We start from the raw sequence: 18,896 nt of genomic DNA, 5'->3' as shown, positions 1-18,896 counted from the left end.
CCTCTTCACGTAAATTATCATCGTTACTTTGTGATTTCAATCACGTTGTTGCTTTGTGAATGTACTCCACAATCACTGGTGGTTTAGCCACGGAGGAATTAGTGTGATGTGCCCAATTATGGTGGTGATATGCCCAAATATGGTAGTGATATGCCCAAATATAGTAGTGATATGACATCATGTCCATATAAGTTTGATGTGTCGACAGAGCTTTAAAAAAAAAATTCTGTACACATAAATCTGTTTTCTTCAGTCAGTACTGAATCCTGTCACAATGGTGTGTATTTCATTGATTTTGTATTACACTGTGGTACACCCCTATTCAGGGGACAACCCTATTCAGTGGAGACTTTCCTGTGAAACAAACAAGTAGACAAGTATGTTTATAACAATATGCCTTACCTCAGTATTAGGGGGTGGGGGGAGAAACACTTTCCTGTTCAATGATTGAGGGGGCAATGTTTTAATGTTTTTTCTTTCACCGCTCCACAGATCCGGAACGCGCTTCCTGTCGATTTAAGAGGAGCGAATTTAGCACCTCTATTTAAATGCAAATTTTAAACTTTTTTTTAAAATTAATAATGCTAGTATTGTTAGGCGCTCTGTTCTTTGTAGGGCACCATATAAAAACTTTCATAGAATAGAATAAAATAGCTGAAAAATTTGTGTCTATATCATGCATACCGCCCTCTAGTGTGTAATATTTACAGTTTTCTTTTCTACAGTGTAAGTATTGTAGTATTTTAATGTTGGTGTGTGTACAATCTCCCATAGGTCTAACTAAATGACTCATAGCAATACTGTATCTATGACTTCACGTTTAATAAATCTGATTACTTTACACATATACGCTTTTATAATGATAATATTCACAGTCATTCTGTGTAGGCCTAGTATGAAAATATTTGAACATTATTTTTTTTTTCCATCCCAAATCTTGCAATTTCTTTCTGTTTAGTCACACTTTTGTTCAGCTTTTTTAATTCTGTCGCACCACACAACACACAGCCATACTGCCCATAACAGAGTAAAATGGCGTAAAATAGTAGAAGGCGTCATGTCGCAAGACGAGAGGTGCTATGTCGCAAGACGAGAAATGTATCACTAACAGTAATGATGAATCCTCTGGCATTCACAGCATTGTTTTCCATCCTTTTCTTTCTTTTTTTTGCTGTTTTTTTCATGCTGTAATTAATTTGTCTGTACTTTATTAATTATTTAAGCTTTGCATTGTTACATCAATATTATTGAAAATCTCTGTAGCCTTGTACAACAAACTACATTGCTGACATTTCGGTTGATTAAAATTTAATTTTTAATGATTTTTTTGTGTAAACTATTTGTGTTTGAAAACTGTTATGCATTCCTATTCTTCTCCAAAATATAAAACTTTTTATGTTAGCATGGATGTAATATTTTTGGTGGTTTAATATCATATTTCTCATAATTTAATTTTTAATCATTTTTTTTTGTGTAAAACTATTTGAGACATTCTTATTCCTCTTCAAAAAATAAACTTAACTTTTCATTTTAGCTTGGATGTAATATTTTTTGGTGGTTTAATATCATATTTCTCATAAAGCTCTGATGTTTCTGAACCAAATATTTTGGTTTGATATCATTTCTCTCTAGACAAAGTAATCTAAAACTTTACTCTTACATTTGGCTTTGACGCAACTAAAATATGTTTTTTTTTTACTTCTCATAAAGTTTGTCTGATTTGAACTAGAAATGTTGCTATTACTGCTGATGAGCGAAATATGTAAAGGCGTGAAATACATTAGCGTAATGCCAAAACTTGTTTTACTGTTACAGATTACATTAGAGAAATGTCAGATCCGATGTGATGGCCATTAACGCAGAATATTTTAAACTACGTCGTTCACGTTGCCTCGAGTATTGGTGTTAGCTACAGCGTCACTAAAAACTAAAAATATCTCGAATGACTTATTAGCGCCAACGTGAAGCGTAAAATATTTATTGTATTTTCTTTATTCATAGAAATAACAATACAATATTTGACATAGTAAAATGCAATATATCTTATTTTGTTTATACAACTTTAAATTGGGAAATTGATTAAAATTATTAAATTTATTCATGAAAGTAATATTTATTTATAGTATGTTGTATATGTATTACTAAATAAATAATGATATTTGCAATAGATAATAATAATAATAATAAATAGCATATTCTTAGTTGTTCTACTTTGTAGTAGTTTCCAGAATGTTGTGAAATTCTGATTTTTCAAAAGCATCATTTATTATTTTTGCAATGCATCATTTGTATTCTTTATAGTAGCTTTTTGTTGTTGGGAAGATATTTCATAGATAACCCCATTAATTCATAGAAGGTCACGTCCAAGTACCAAAGGTCAGATATAATGGGAATGAATAATCATAGCCAGAGGGGTAGCTAACTTGCAATGGTACCATATGCTCTGTACGCTATATCACGACAGCAAAACAGGTCAAACTCGTCACACGTATACCGGTTGATGAACGCGTTAAATTCCGATACAACTAACGATCTTTATTTCTGACAACTTTAATGAAACATACATGAACCGTGAAGCGTGCAACTCCGCACGGGCCAATTAAGTATCATTATTTGAATTTGGTCGTTAGCGTACGATTTTTTGAATATTGTGTCAGGTGCAGAATAAATTCAAGTATTATAGCTACCAAGGCTAAGATATAAAAAATATTAAGTTACTGAAATGATCATGCCTGGTTAGACATCTGCCAATTCATTGGTCTAAATAATGTATAGTTCCATTTTATAAATATTAGTAACATCGTTAATGTTTAATGATTGACGAGAGGGACTTTCAATATTTCTATTAGGAAAAGTTATTAATTTTAGATAATTTTATTTCATAAGGTCATTAGCTTCGTCAGTTGCATTCAACTGTGGATATTTCGCTTTAAGAAATAAGAAATATCTCAATTATATATGATATAATAATAAATATGAGTATTTGAATTTGAATCCCCAAAAAACATGGATTTTATTTTGCTTTTACAGTGCTGTCAAATTCTATTTATGATGCTTGTTTTTGTAGAAGCCTGATGACATTCTAGAAAAAAGAAGAAAAAATGAAATTAATTGAAATTGAGTTATTTCAAATATTATGTTTCAATAAATCAGACATTTTAAAAATAAATTTATAGTTATAATTTAGAACTCATTTTGAAACAGTCACTTTAATTGATTGTCAAAACAATCGTGACAAATGTCGAAGGTTAACCATAACCTCGCTTCCCCTCCGAGTGGGAGCGCCGTTCACACCGACATCCCTTATTGGCAATAGGTTGTTCAACCCAACTCAGACAGGAATTTTATCTATTCTATGATCTCTGCAATGTATCAGTTACAGTGCCTATGGTTCTGTCAATGATCTGCTAGCCTTATGGCGAGGGATCTGATAGCTATATCTTTTGCCAATTGAAATATAAAAAACAACTTATATACTTGTCAACACATGTGACATCATCATGGTTTGACAAACATTTGCATTTACCTTTTACATAACAGTTTTACATATAAATTTTACATATTTTTTACAAGGCATCGCCTCAACCACATCATACATATAGTTAGGCCTATACATAGGCCTAGTATATACATATTATATACATACATTTTTACATTATACATTTTACATACATATATACATAATACAGTTTACATATATTTTACAATTACATACATATATACATTTTACATACATTTTACATATACATTTTTAAATTATACATTTTACATACATTTTTACATACAATTTTACATATACGGTACACTTATTAAATTATATACATTTTACATACATAAAATTTACATACATACGTTTTATATACCTTTTATTTTATATTTACTATTTTAAAATACATTTTATATTCTTTTAATAGATTTCAAGTTAATCAATTTAAATAATATTGCGTCTACCTCAAAATGTATAATTTATATATAGAATGAAAAATAACAAGGCATTTCCGCAAAAACATTTATATTACTTATTCTTTACAAGATTCAAACAATATTTCATTTCTAATATTTATGTTCATTATGTGGACACATTGTATTGTTTCAATTATACCATTTACTATTAATGTGTAACACCATTCCATCAATATTGAATAATATTATTAATATTTAAACCCCTTTAACATTGAAAGTTGTGAGAAACTTTTAGACTAGAGCATTGCGTTTAAAAATTAATATAATTAATATAGTATTAAATTGATATGTAGAGCCACTTGATATGGTAAAACATCTTAATTCAATAAAATATATTTCATCAAAATAGACCATAGAAGAAAACAATGATCTATTTGTTAGTACTGCACAGACATTTTAGAAAACAAACATGTAAAGCTCTGTCTACACTATCAAACTAGTTTGACAAAAAAAGTGTGATGTGCCCAAAGAATGGTGGTGATATGCCCAAATATGGTAGTGATATGACATCATCATATCTATATATGGGCACATCACATTTTTTTCACAGAGCTTTAGAAGTGAAGCTCTTCATCCCCATGGTCAAATTGTTTTAAGGGTGAAAAAAAAAGACCTTCGAGAAATTCACAGGGTACAGCACCATTCCTTCCTTTACCCAACAGCCTTTATCCACGTGACCCCTGACAATTAAAGTTCATACTATAAAGGCGGCGCTGTTTTTTTAAATAATGGAAAATCATACAAAGAATCGAATGCCCCCGTATTCCACTCTGAAACTTAATAAGTGGAGATGGAGGGGAAATGTGCACACCTGCTGTGTCACCCTCCTTGCCATTGACTTCACACTCCTACATGATAAAGAAAAACTTTTGCAATTAATCCACTCCAGAGTGCAGTGAAAAATGTGACTGCGGTGTATTTGTGTATAGTTTGAATATAGTAAGCATTATACAGTGTAAGAGGCCAATGTACATGCACTCTACTTCATGTGGTTTTCTTATTAAACTTGCATGTAGTGTGAAAAGAAAGGAAAGCGAAGGTAATATAGATTAACCGACTTAACACAATTGGAGAACATGGATTATGCTATTGTTAAGGGATAACCTCTTGGGAAAGCTAGGTTTTCATATCTTTCAGACAAACACATCGTAACCCTTTGTACACTATTTTAATACATAATTCATTTTGTTTTATGAGTACAGAAAAGAATGCAATATTGTTAAGCTGGACAAACATTGTTTTCTGGTTTGTTTGGTAGAATTGTTACTCGTATCGCCTTATTTTTGAGAAAAAAAACACTTTTGTTCTGTCAATTTTCTTTTCAGAATGAATAGGAGATAGATTTTTAATCATGACAAGTCATAGAATTATTTTGTTTATCTTTTGTGAGAAATACCCCCCTTGTCATAAACATATTTTAGCTTTTGGCTCTTGAATTATAATACCCTGTGTGTCCCCAACATTCAGATCAACGTCCTTGGTCATTAGATATTTATATTACTAACATTTACTATACGTTTACTACACTGTACTTGCACTTATATAATATACTTTATTCAACAACCAATGTTGTAATTCATTGTAACTATATAATGCATGAGACACATGACACAAACCATCCTATAAAAGCTTGCTGTGAAATACAACATGTGCCGTAAAACAAGCAATGAAACGCAACCCATTCCATATACTGATTAATTTCAGAAAAGAACGAATATTATACAAAATAAACCATTATGACATTTATATCGTTTGCCTGACATGCAAATAGAATATGCACTTACAGTAGAGTAGTAATATAGATTTGAACGGAAACTTGTGATGCAAGAATATAGAACAAAATAATGTATAAATTCCATGTCAGAATAATTCTAATACAGAGGATTCTTTTTTCACACACCACCTTTCTTTTCCCAACCCCTTCAAACTCCCTCCTACACCCTTCACCTTCCATATCCCACAATCCTTTTTGAATAGTTTTGTCAAAGAATAATATTTTATATTTTTAGGTATTTTAGGTATAGGTATATAAGCTATTTATTATTATTTAAAAAGCGGTCTTTAGTTTGAAAAGACTGCGTCAAGAAAAAGGGGTGAATGAATCTGCAAGTGGGGAAATTGCTCAAACTAAGACTTGAATTTAGGTTTTTTTTAGTTTAGGCAAGAAAAGTGTTTCTTCACCATGCAATTCTTTAGATATAAGATGAAAAACACCAAATATTTATTTGTTTTCATTGTTACATAAAATGTAATTAACGTCTAAAAATACAACAGACACACACAGTTAACATCATAACATTCATTTACGATTTAATGCATTCTTGACATAACAGAGAAAATGACAAAAACATTGTTAAAACGAGCATAATTGTAAATTGTACGCGTTCTGAAATTCATAACCGCTGTCATTTTACGATTTAACATTATTGTAACATGCACGTAATTTTAGCTCAATAATTATTTTTGCGTGGTGACATTCAATCAGCTGACCTAATTTGAATGATTTAAGTTTTTCAAACTGTGTTTTATTATAGTAGCAGTTGTTTGAATGTATAAATTAAGCTCCAATCTTTACTGTAGTTGTGCGGCTGATCATGATTAAAAAAAGTCTGCTGTTTTTTTATGACGAGTGAGTCACAAATTTATTTTAAACAAAAATGAAACATTTTCCCAATTAATACCACTTGGCATACTGGGTAATCCAGAACCCCTCCTTTGGGACATTCATATACCCATGAAACAAACAATAAGAAGGAAGGAATATGTTTTAACACTATAACCTATTCTTATTATCCTGAAGGTGTCCCCCTAATAGGGGTTCTACTGTGTGCATAAAATTAGATTTTAATTTTATATCTCCATGATTATTGTATGAGGATAAAAGTATGGCGTGACATTAACAAAGTGTATTGTTATAGCAAGTAGCTATAAGAAATATGCCAAATCAGGGTAATTGCAGAAGCTATCATAACGCCCATTTGTTTGTAATCATGCTCAGTTGCTTTGTAGTCTGTAGGTGCATATGGTCATAAAAGTCCCAAGTAAATGTTATGGGGATAGTTAACCACAATTTGTGGAATTTTATTAGAATAAAAGAAAAACAGATTTCAGGAAATAAACTTTTTGTATGTTTTCGTCTGTCATTAATTTACTTAATTCGAAATTCAAAGCATTTATTTGTATTTTAGTTTTGAACTTTCTGGTTGCTTGTCTGCGTGTGCTGTGATTTGTCATTCACACCTCATTAGCTGGTGAAACACAGATTTTATGGCAATACCACAGTGTATTCTGGCAACCTTTATCGATAAAACATTTACCTCTTAACCCCAAGATGTTGTAACACCTGCATATACATTCAAATATGGTATTTATTTAGGTTGTTATTGAGGTAAAAGGTAGGAAAAGTACTGTAATATTGAGGTAAATGGTAAGAATAATACTGTAATATCATTTCAATAAGTAATATATCGTAAATAATTTATGTCTTGGAGCATGGCTTGGAGGCAATTTTCAGTTCTTTAGGATTAGGGATGGCAATATTACTAGTATACCTACTATTTCGTAAAACTATAACCTCATAGGAGGTGCAAAATGACCCCTTTAACCCTTGTTCATCACAGTCACTATGAAATTTAGTTTGTTGATTGGTCTTTGAACACCCACCACTGAGAGAGTTCCTGCAGACTTGCCACTAGCTAATTCTTGATTGCATCCTGTCTTTACTACTCCCCTTCCTCCCTCCCACCTTTCATCAATCCTGACCAAATCCATGCTTCCATCCATGCTAAGTTAGAATCAGAGAAGTATATACCAATATTTTGGTCACACAGTTTGCCCCAAATCGCCAGAATAGAATCTTTTATCATTAATATCATATATTTAACATATTTTACCATATTTGCACATGTTCTGTTGATTTGTCATGAATTACAATGCCAATTATATCACAGTCCAACATACAACATTAATGGTTTGCGGTTATTACTACTTAAAGTGCGTGTTAAGATCATGATACATCGTCGTGGATTGCGATCGTGGTTTGGTATCACATGATTGGTTGAAAGATGCCCTCACAAGCGATGAGGTTTTCATGTAAATCCTTCGTCACCTCAGCGGTCTGCCGTCTTTACTGCTTGTTAGTATTTTCACAGAATCTTGTTGTTTACTGTAAGTTCATTTTACGGCTTTTGTTGACAGATTTTTACTAATCCAATAGCCAAACACTGTCAGGATTTCTGTCTTATAACATCCATTTTCATCGCGTTGAAACGTTGTAGTATACACAGACTGAACATATTTACTGATAAATTGTCTCGTAACATCTCAATGTTATAATACATACAAATCTTCACAAGCCTTTGTCTGACAATAACATTTTTTTTTTCAGAAATACATGAAAGAAAATTTGATGACAACTTTATCTTAGAAAATATATAGATTTTTCTTTTCTTTTTGAATAACAACTTGGATATTGCCTCAATTTATTTCTTAAAGAAAGAGAAAAAACCAAGTAAAGAGAAGTGAAAATAGCTGTAACCACTACTGGTCAATGCAGTCCCTTCTATCTGAATAGGAATGTCCCTTGCAGAGGTGTCATCTGGTGTTTTCCCCGAAAATTACCTCTTTGTAATGATGCCATATTTAAAAACATTTGCTATACATATTTTTATTTGCATGCATTTTGGTGACATGTATTGCATATATTTACCAAAGAAATTCAATGTCAAAGAAAAGTTTTTATCAACAGAAATGTAGGTTGAAATTATGATTCCGATCATGTCATATTTTAATCATTACTCTAATTCCCAGGCAGCTAGATATCTAGTTTCATAACTTTGAAATTTAATACTAAATCTAGATTCTAAAAATTGAGAAGAAGCCATTAAAATCTAGAGTTTTATGAAACGTATACAGAAAATAATGGAAACTGGTGTTAAGTTGCAGAATGCGTATAATGACACAATATTTAATTCATTATAGAATACAAGAGTTGGAGATAATGACAATATTTGTAATAATTATGATGTATCATCATTATCTATCGAAGGCTACCTTTATACTTTAGAGATATGACTCGTATTTTATTCACAAGCGAATCATCAATAGTGACCTTTCGTTTTATGATGTGCTACTTGGCTATGTAGCTGTCGAGTCAAAAAGTCATTCTGTGCATGCTCGGAATCATAACCATGTGTAGATTGGCTGTTAGACTGAATTAAATGTGTAGATACATGGCACGTGAGAAAAGGAAAGGTCACTATAACGCCACGAACAAAATGATCTGCGCACGTACAAGAGTGTTTGTTTCGTAACCATTGTACACGCTAGGTTTAAGTACGTGCCCTTGATCAATGTATTGTCTTACTCTTAGTTCTCCCAATGGAAGAAGAAAGGATGTGTTCAAATTCAGGAATATTGTGGTTCTGACTTTAATGCTACAATGTCTAGTCTACGTATATTTATTGCTGTAGTCTGTAGTTTGCGTATATATGTAGTACCATGGTTTCACATTTAATTTTGTTTCAAGTTACAAACCCCTATAATATTATCTTTAATCCAACTATTAAGAAACCTATCTCATTACTTTTTAATTCTCAAACTTTATTCCAATTTCTATTAATTTTCTTTTCTGTCTGCCAGGATATTTTTATTGTTTTTGATTTTTCAAAAACAGATAACATATTTAATCTCCCCATAGAAATTTAAATATATATTAGTGTAGTAAAAATAGTACCATGTTATTACCGAACTATCTTACATGATTCCAGTGTACTCTGTATCTGTAAATGTTATCAGAATGAAGTCAACCGTGAAATTACCAATTAAAACTACTAATTTACAGCTAAAAATATTTTGAAAAATATCATCTTACTGTCTGTGTCATTGTATTGAATGACACAGACCAAAAGTGTAAAAGATTCGATTAAAAAAGAATTTGGAACTTGTGCTCACAAAAATAAATGCAATACATTTTTTACGCCTCAGTTGTTGTATTGGTTTACCATACTATATAGAAATAACTAAATAACACTTTATATATAAAATTATACAACAAATTAAATGCATATTTTATTTATTTTGTTTTCTATTTCAGAATGGTTATTTTTGTTAAAAGAAGGTAAGGTATTCAAGAATTAACCATATAAATATTTTCCCCTAAATTTTGACAATTTAGTTTTGAGGTAATGGTTTAATTTACAATAATATAGAGAAATTACTATACTATCCTATGCTAGAACACATTGTTTGACTAGTACAGCCTAAAGTTGAGTGCGCCCTGGTGCACGTGGACTGTTTAATATTGAATTTGAGTGCAGCTTTAAAGTAGAAGTTGAGTATATAGTATATAATAGACTAGTTGAATAGGTCTACATCCTAAAGTTGAGTACAGCCTGACAATGACATTGAGTACATACTGACATTGAGTAAAGTCTGATATTGAGTATAACCTAACATTAAGTATAGTCTGACATTGAGTACAGCCTAACATTGAGTACAGTCTGACATTGAGTACAGCCTGACATTGAGTACAGCCTGACATTGAGTACTGCCTAATGTTGAGAGTACAACCTGAAATTAAGTGTAGTGGGGAAATAAGTAAAATTCTTGACTATATACTATACTCAATGTAAGATGCATTATATGTTCTCAATAACAAGTAACAAGAATCTACTCTATTAATCCATCCACACTAAATTTATCATACCTTTCAAAGACAAGTACCCACATTAGATGTTTTGCATTGTTTGTCTTAATCATCTCCATAAAATTTCTGTGGTAATTGGTCTGTATAGTTTAACATGCATTCAAATATATCTATCTTCACCTACTGGTTCAGACCTCTCTTGTCTGGCCTCTCCATATGGAATGTCTTTTTGGTTTTGTATATTTAATTTGATCTTGACCATTTCTTTGTCTTTCAACTTGCCCATAAGCCAACACAACATAAATCCTAAATGGTCGGTACTTTACAATAGCACATATATCTATCTTCACCACTGGTAAGGCACTAGTCTTTTTTGCTTTTGTATATTTTTGTAGAATCTCAACCATTATAATTTCTATAGAATCTTTCAACTGCTTCTTCAACACAACAGAGTTCCACTGATTTTGACTATTAGTTTACATAGAAAATATATCTATCTTCACCAATGCCTACTGATGCAGCCACTGCCCTTCTTTTAGTTTTGTATATTTGTTTAATCTCGACTACTTCTACAATTTCTGTAGACTTTCTTCGTTCTTTCAACTGCCTATGGCCACTAAATTAACAAGTGTGAATGACTTGGTTATTTAATCATATAAAACAGAGAATGTATTTGATTTATCAGGGTGTTAATTATTCGTAAGATTGCCTCAATTTATCATGCGGTTTCTTTGAATCACAAATAATGTCTTGAAATTTTCCCGTAATCTGAATTTCATATCTGTCGTACTTTATTCGGTTGTTGCACTCAAATAAGTGCAATTTGGTTTTATTTCATCACTTTGTGGATGTTTTCCATACCTCGCATTTGGCGGATACTTATATTTTTAAAACATAGAGCATCAACTATAACTAACAAAATAGAAATGATTTTTTTATACAGAGAGGGTAGGAGACCTTTTTAAAGAAACCTATTTATGGCAAAAAAACCAAATATAATGGAACACAAAATTTAAGGAAATTAGGAAGCCTAGCTGCGTAAATGTGACCAACCCATGTGCGACATTTATCCTTCTTTTACTTCAACTTCACTTCTAAAAGTATTCACAATGAATGGTTTACTATATAATATGACATGGACTATTATTAATACTTTAAATATAAAGATAAACTTATATAGGATAGGCAGAAAAAAATGCTGTTAAAATAAATATAGTAGGTAGTTGTAAGATAGTGATGGCATGTAATGCTCTCTTATCTCGATGTACTACATCACAACCCAAGAAGAAGAAGTGATTTGTAGGCTGAACTAGAATAACAAATGGATGAGATATAAGCCAAGGCTTACTATAGATATTAGATTTACTACTTTGGATTAGAAAAATTGGGTTATCTGTCATTTATGTTTCATGCCCTCTATAGTTTAAAACAGCAAACGAGTGATGTCATGCGGGTTGTAACTAGAACCAGCTCTCAACGCCTTCGGCAATCGCATTCCAAACCATGTCTCATCTACCACCTTCTGGGCATCTCTATATTTTTCTTGGCAACAAACGAAGTAAAATTTCTTTCATTTTCCACCACTGAACACTTGGCCTTCTTGCTTCAATCAGTAAAATCATTTGAAAAATAATTGATTCCCTTGCTCTAGAAATACTAATAAGGTCGTAATTCTGTAAAGAAAGCACTCTGGCTAAATAGCCTCTTGTCGATGCTGTTTAACCAGTTAACGTTATGCCTCCAGAAATGTACGATGTTCAAAAAGTATATAAACAGATTTAGTTAATTGTAGGCCATATGCTAAGATTAAAATATTATCTTAGCGCAAATTTGGTTCTGTACTGTCGTATTTCCGAAAAAATAATTCAGTATTTTAAATTTTAAAGGAGAAACATAAATCAGATAAAAAAATTTGTGGTTTGGGCAATATGCAAATATATCTATATATCTTTACTGTTTAAGGAATGATATTGTTGATACAATTTGGGGGCCCTAATTAGGGAAATCCCTATTTTAAGGGGACACTTTCCTGTGAAACAAACAAAAGGAAATATATGTTTTAATTTCACAACCAACCCCTATTAAGAGGGCACTTTGTTTGGTCCCGAAGGTGTCCCCTTATCAGGAGTTCTATTATAACAGATATCTTTAATTTAAAGATCTTTATTGTTTTGAGCATCAACACATTATTCTAGGGCAAGTGAGTTTGATTACAGTTGCTAAGTAACTAACGATGGAGATTGTGATGAATCAAAATATTTTCAAATTAAGAATTGAAATGAGAAGATTATTCTACCATTTCAAGTAATAACTTTCAATAATCATATCGAGTGTCTTCTTTTTTTAAGCTGATTTGAATTTATTTTCTTTTTTTCCTCTGTGCATAATTAGATTGAATTCATATAGACAGAAAATTATGAATCTAAGAAATTGGTGATTTTTTAGAATGGCTGCGAATTTGATATTAGGCCAAAAAAAAAAAGTTTGTTTGCCCTCCATGCCCGAAAATTGTTAGGGAGGGGCGGGTGGAAAAACTTTTTTTTTTTTTTTTTTTTAATGTTACTGAAAATTGTATCTTTCGCTATTTTTCTGTGTATTTATCCGAATTCTTAAGGTTTAGTAACAAGATACAGAATAAAACTACTACACACCATTTTTAGAATATATTTACCACAAGATGGAACTTACCACATCGTTTCACGAGGAGTTATTTAGCCGTATACGCATGCGCAACCAAGCGTCATAGATAAAAATAAAACCACACATTTAATTTTGCGGTAAAATCTCTTTTGTCTTATCTCTCTAGATTCTAAAAACAATCGTTGAAGTTTCAACATAAAATAGATAGAGGGCGTAGTTGACTCGACTATTTTCGTTAAAAAGATACAGCGCTTTTCTCTATGTTCGCTCAATACAATCAAATTGGCAATGCAAAGTAGGCGCAACGTCGTTTGTAGGTAAATAAAACATTGAAGTTCAAAACGGAAATTGTTATATTAATGTGTTATGCGTTATATGTTATATGTGTTATATTTAAACGATGAATGTGTATATTTTCTTAGTAACAATAGTATAGGCCTACTGGGTATTCGGCCTACTAATAGGCCTAGTACTAACTACTAGTACCTAGGCTTAGGCCTGGCGCATACGGCCTCTTTAGCTTTAGCTCTAAAACTAAGCCTAGGCCTATATCAAAATTCATTAAAAAAAAATTTAAAAAAAAAACTTTTTTAAAAACTCCGCCCCTAGATTTCGGCGATTTAGGAGTGGGCGCGTAGGGCAAACAAGCCTTTTTTTTTTAAGCCTTATAAAAGAAATAAAAACAAACCAACAACAAAAATTATAGGTCTAAAATGTTAACACATATATTTCAATATTTAAAACATTGCATAGGCATACTTGCAAGGACATCAAAGAAACATTATATTTCTTTGTCATGTTTGGTCTATTTATAAGGCAATTCAAAATAGAACTTGTGTACATTTACACATCACTCACAAAACAAAGGTCATTAATATGATTAAAACAAAATATATTTTTATTTCATTTTCTATTACAATACTACTGAAAATAAAACTGAAAAAAAACCATGTGCATATATAATTAATAAAAACAAGTCAATAACTAAAAATGATAGTAATATTAAAGTTTAATGTAATGAACTTTCAGTTATTATACAATATATCTTTATTATATCCCTCATGGGGAGGGGATGGGTTGCATCAGTGTACAAATATATATACAATTTTAAGGTTAAGATCATTTTGAAATTTTTATAATTTGTTTTAAAGTCTGATACAATTTAATTTCTTTTAAGGTTAGTTTGCAAGTTTTACACCAAACTGCAGCCATTAGATAGCACTACAAATTCCTTATATAGATCTAATTGAAACTCGCATATAAGCAGTGTTAGTAACACACATATTTTTATTGTTTATACACTAGAAATAGATTCTTCTTTTTTTTTTACAACTGTAAAAAAGATTGGATGAAAGAAAGATTGATGAGACGTGAATTGAATGAGACAGGTTGACAATAGTAGCCAAATTGAAATACTTATTTTCGGATTTCATTTGTCCAACTGAACAATCCTTATTGATTATTTTTTTACGATAGAACGAGATACGGCTATCGAGCTTCTATGACACGCCACTACCGCTACAAAACAATACAGAACAATCATCGCAGGATGCATAGTACGTTGTTGTGATACCAATTTCCAAAAACAGGGTTAGTTCCTGAAGGTATCACAACAGTAGCTGTTTATTACACTATTGTTTGTAGTCTTTGGTCTGTGTGATGTAAAAAACGTTGATTTTTTTCCAGAAAGAGTATAACAGTAGGCCTATATATAATTTATTGGCAAAGAGTTTATATTAATTAGAGAGTCCAATATAATGACAGACCAAAAGGAATTTACCATAAAGAAGGATCATGCAAAAGGTGCATCCCATTGTTTAATAAGATGCCAGTTTGAAATCATGCTCCATCCCCCTACTCGGTAATTCACTGTACGCCTTTGTTGTAGTGTGATCCTAAACGTTTACCTGAAATTATTCATTTTATTGCAATTCTGTAGTTAATATAACCATGTTCTGATTTAGATGGTTCTTCATACTTATTATTTTATATACCAAATAAAGATTGTCATAGCATATTACAATATAATTTTAAAATTTACCATTATTAGCCTAAAGCATCCTCAGGTATGAATCCCGTTTTTCGTATACATGTAATTATTTTCTTTTTTGTTATGTTATTTACACCGTTGTATGTTGTCATCAGTGTCAGCTGCGTTAATATCACTTTCATAGCTATCTTGTCATCGGCTCTTCGATCTTCTCTTCTGTCGCCTTCATATTAACCACCAACAGAATACCTTTAATGGATTTCACAAATGTGCTTCGCTACAGGGGGAATCCACAAGAACGATTGCCACAGGGAATAGTAATGGAAAGTATACCTACTGATGATATATTTATCAATAATTACAATGATATTTACCAAAACTCCTGATCAAAACACATTGTGTCCATATAAGATGTTTACAGTATTATAACACACCTGAGTGTATCCTTGTAAAATTTGGTTGGTTAATTTTGTGTCACATGCAGTTCAGTATTTAGTTTTATTGGACGGTTAAAGTTCTATTTAGTGGTTCTATTACACAGCAGCAATTTTAAATGCAGTTCAGTATTTAGTTTTATTGGACGGTTAAAGTTCTATTTAGTGGTTCTATTACACAGCAGCCATTTTAAATGCAGTTCAGTATTTAGTTTTATTGGACGGTTAAAGTTCTATTTAGTGGTTCTATTACACAGCAGCCATTTTAAATGCAGTTCAGTATTTAGTTTTATTGGACGGTTAAAGTTCTATTTAGTGGTTCTATTACACAGCAGCCATTTTAAATGCAGTTCAGTATTTAGTTCTATTGGACGGTTAAAGTTCTATTGGTTCTTTACACAGCAGCCATTTTTCAACATTTATAAGACTGTTACGCATTCAAAGACAAACTTGTAGTGTGCGTCGACAAAAGCGACCATGTAGTTTGTTTTGAATGTAGTTTCAGATTTGGTCAAGAGCAGCTATCCACTCATGATTGGTCAAACGTTTGAACAAGGCTTCAAATTGTACAAACTTTCTTCAATGATATTGTATGGCAGCTAGTATAGCATAAAAAGGCGATTTATCTATGATTAAATGGCAAGTTAATTAGCATTAGTTAATGATATCCTGTTGAAGATGTATAATGTTGGATTATGATACCTTTAATGGATTTATTTGCCATTTGCTGTTAAAACCTTGGGGACAATTCATAAGTTAACGATTACAAAATGCTCATCGCAAAATATCACGTTAAGCTAAATAGATTAGGTTATGCAGTATTTAATTCTATCCAGTGTTTTTTTTTATGTTACAGTAGACCTACTATTAAGGGACACCTTGAAAACCCAACAAATTGTCTCCCTAATAAATTATACCTTCTCAAAATCGAAAAGTCTGTTAATCAAACTATTAAGGTATAATGGTATGGTACGCAAAAGAATGAAATACAGTATTACATACGTCATTTAATATTTCAACACTTAACTATGTCGTCATCCAAAAAGTGCTTTAGGCATTTCTCACATAATGGCTATACTTAATTGTTGCATAGAGTTCTCTATATCAGTTTTTGTTTCAAGAATGCATGTTTTCATTAGTATATTTATGCAATTTTGTTTCAAAAAGGATCGTGATTTTCAGGACAAATTTGCTCTGCATGCCCACTAAATTCGAACCGTTCTGCCTTGGACAACCACTGTCATTGGTATGTTGCGGCCATCAGGCAAACATATGTGGCCTTTGGCAGCTTAGCCACCCAGACACAACACTGAGTCATTTTTGTAATTTATATAAACTAACGCATTATGTTTAATTTCATTATTTATTCGGTCTATTTCAATATAATATACTTAACACAAAAAAAACTGAAATTGGGGAGACCAGGGTCTAAGTGAACTTAATCACTGTAGTGGAGCCGGTTGAGCCTACTCCAAAGTCAGTTTACACATAAAAGAGACAGAATACAGTTAGAGCAAATCAAAATGAATGTGAACTTTTCTAATGAAGGCTGATGGGCTTTCTACGACTGCAGCATCTGTCAATGATCTGTTTAAAATAATTATTTATTGATTAGTAGAATCCCTTTTAATATTGGGATACCTTCAGGACCCAATAAAGTGTCCCTTTAAAATATGGGTGTTCACTGAATACAGGTTGGTTATACTGTTAACAAATATATCTACCCCTCATATCACTCATTTCATCAGAAAGTGTCCCCTTATAGTGGTGTCCTAAATGGAGGAGTTCTAAAGTATTATAATTTTTTATTTTGAATGACATTTTGAAGTTACAATCTGAATTCATCTGTAATTATTTCTTATTTCATGCCGTGAAGTGTACCGACTTTTGACAATCAAAAATGTAATTGATAATGATTAAACAATAAGAGACGAACAACGGTAGATGATGAGCTCCTTAGAAACTGATGCCATTTATTGTCATGGCAACCATAAAAAAGAATATTTGACGTTGTCGGTATAAAAAAGGTAATATGCTGTAGTTGATGAATATTTCTAGACTGGCAATTTACCGCCTTTTGTTAGATCGCTTTAGTGGCATTCTAATTATTAAATGTTTAAAAAAAAGACATTTCTTTGGTAAAAAAATATATATGCAACAATATATTAGATAAGACAGGCCTAATATAATTGAATTGAAATTACAAAGGGTGAAAATATATCAGTTTTTACTTTTTAAATTACAATTTTGTGCCGTAGGGCCCCTCTGAAGAGCGTTGTTTGTCACTGAGAGGGCTACTCTACTAAAAGAATATGGAATACATAAATAAAATATCAAATAATAAATTGCAAAACGTAATTGTTTCAATACTGTTCTTGTCATATAGTCTGTATGGAGCTATTCCAGTTGGTTTTCTTACCCACCAAAGGCTATTCCAATTAGTTGCTTACTCCCTGTGGTTATATTCCCACCTGCAAAAACATGAATCCGTCCATACTCAGCATGGAAGCTAGGTTGAGGGCGGACATGTTCGATCAGATTTCATGTGAACGCTTAATTTTATCAGTATGGGTGTAATTGGAATTTTAAGGCATGCCAGTTTTGTTTTCGTTTGGTTTCATATTTACAGTTTGTCAATTTTATTCTGTTTACTCCGTACACTAACATTACTATTTATAGACTTTATAATGGATGTTAACAGTAATAATAATAATAATTGTATTTTTCCTGTTTGTAACAGAGGCACCACTTCCTTATAAATAATAAAAAACGAAGTACCGTATCATAATTTGATTTCATATGATACAGTAGTTATATTAATATTATTTACTCAACAAAGTGTAAAATACATTGAAATTAACTTCATTCCAAAATACAATTACAAGTTTTCTTTTCTAAAACTGATTTCTATTTTTTAATGTATATTTTCTCTATTTATTATTTTGATTATTCTTTGTCTTTACTTTATTAAATATGTTTGTTATGATATTTCCAATTACTGTACCACTTTGAAAATCAGTGCACTAGTACTGAAAGTGCCTGCAGAATAAAGAAAGAATAATAATTAAATAAATAAATTTAAAAAACCCAAAAAATAAGAACATTTTCAATCTAAATTAATTTAATTATAAAATATTAATATATTAAAATTATAGTTTGTATCTTATTATTTTCATAATGATCAGACTGGCAGCCAATACAGTGGCAGATCCAGAGTGTATTT

The 18,896-nt window shown here is 31.4% G+C and overlaps 1 protein-coding gene across 3 annotated transcripts in view; it reads left to right on the top strand.

Moving 5' to 3' along the window:
• Positions 1-18,896, top strand: part of LOC144840605 (mitochondrial thiamine pyrophosphate carrier-like) — a 49,157-nt gene that overhangs the window by 6,835 nt on the left and 23,426 nt on the right. The window contains exon 6 of one of the 3 annotated variants that reach the window (XM_078696482.1): positions 1,816-2,048. The exons of the other annotated variants lie outside the window; for them this stretch is intronic. Within the exon in view, the coding sequence (XP_078552608.1) occupies positions 1,816-1,847 (32 nt within the window). The 3' untranslated portion in view covers positions 1,848-2,048. Of the gene's footprint in view, positions 1-1,815; positions 2,049-18,896 lie in introns of those variants that run through there. 3 annotated transcript variants of the gene reach the window in all.

Source organism: Antedon bifida, chromosome 4 (genome assembly GCF_963402885.1).
Source record: "Antedon bifida chromosome 4, ecAntBifi1.1, whole genome shotgun sequence".
NCBI lineage: Eukaryota > Metazoa > Echinodermata > Crinoidea > Comatulida > Antedonidae > Antedon > Antedon bifida.
This window is presented reverse-complemented; position numbering and strand designations above follow the sequence as displayed.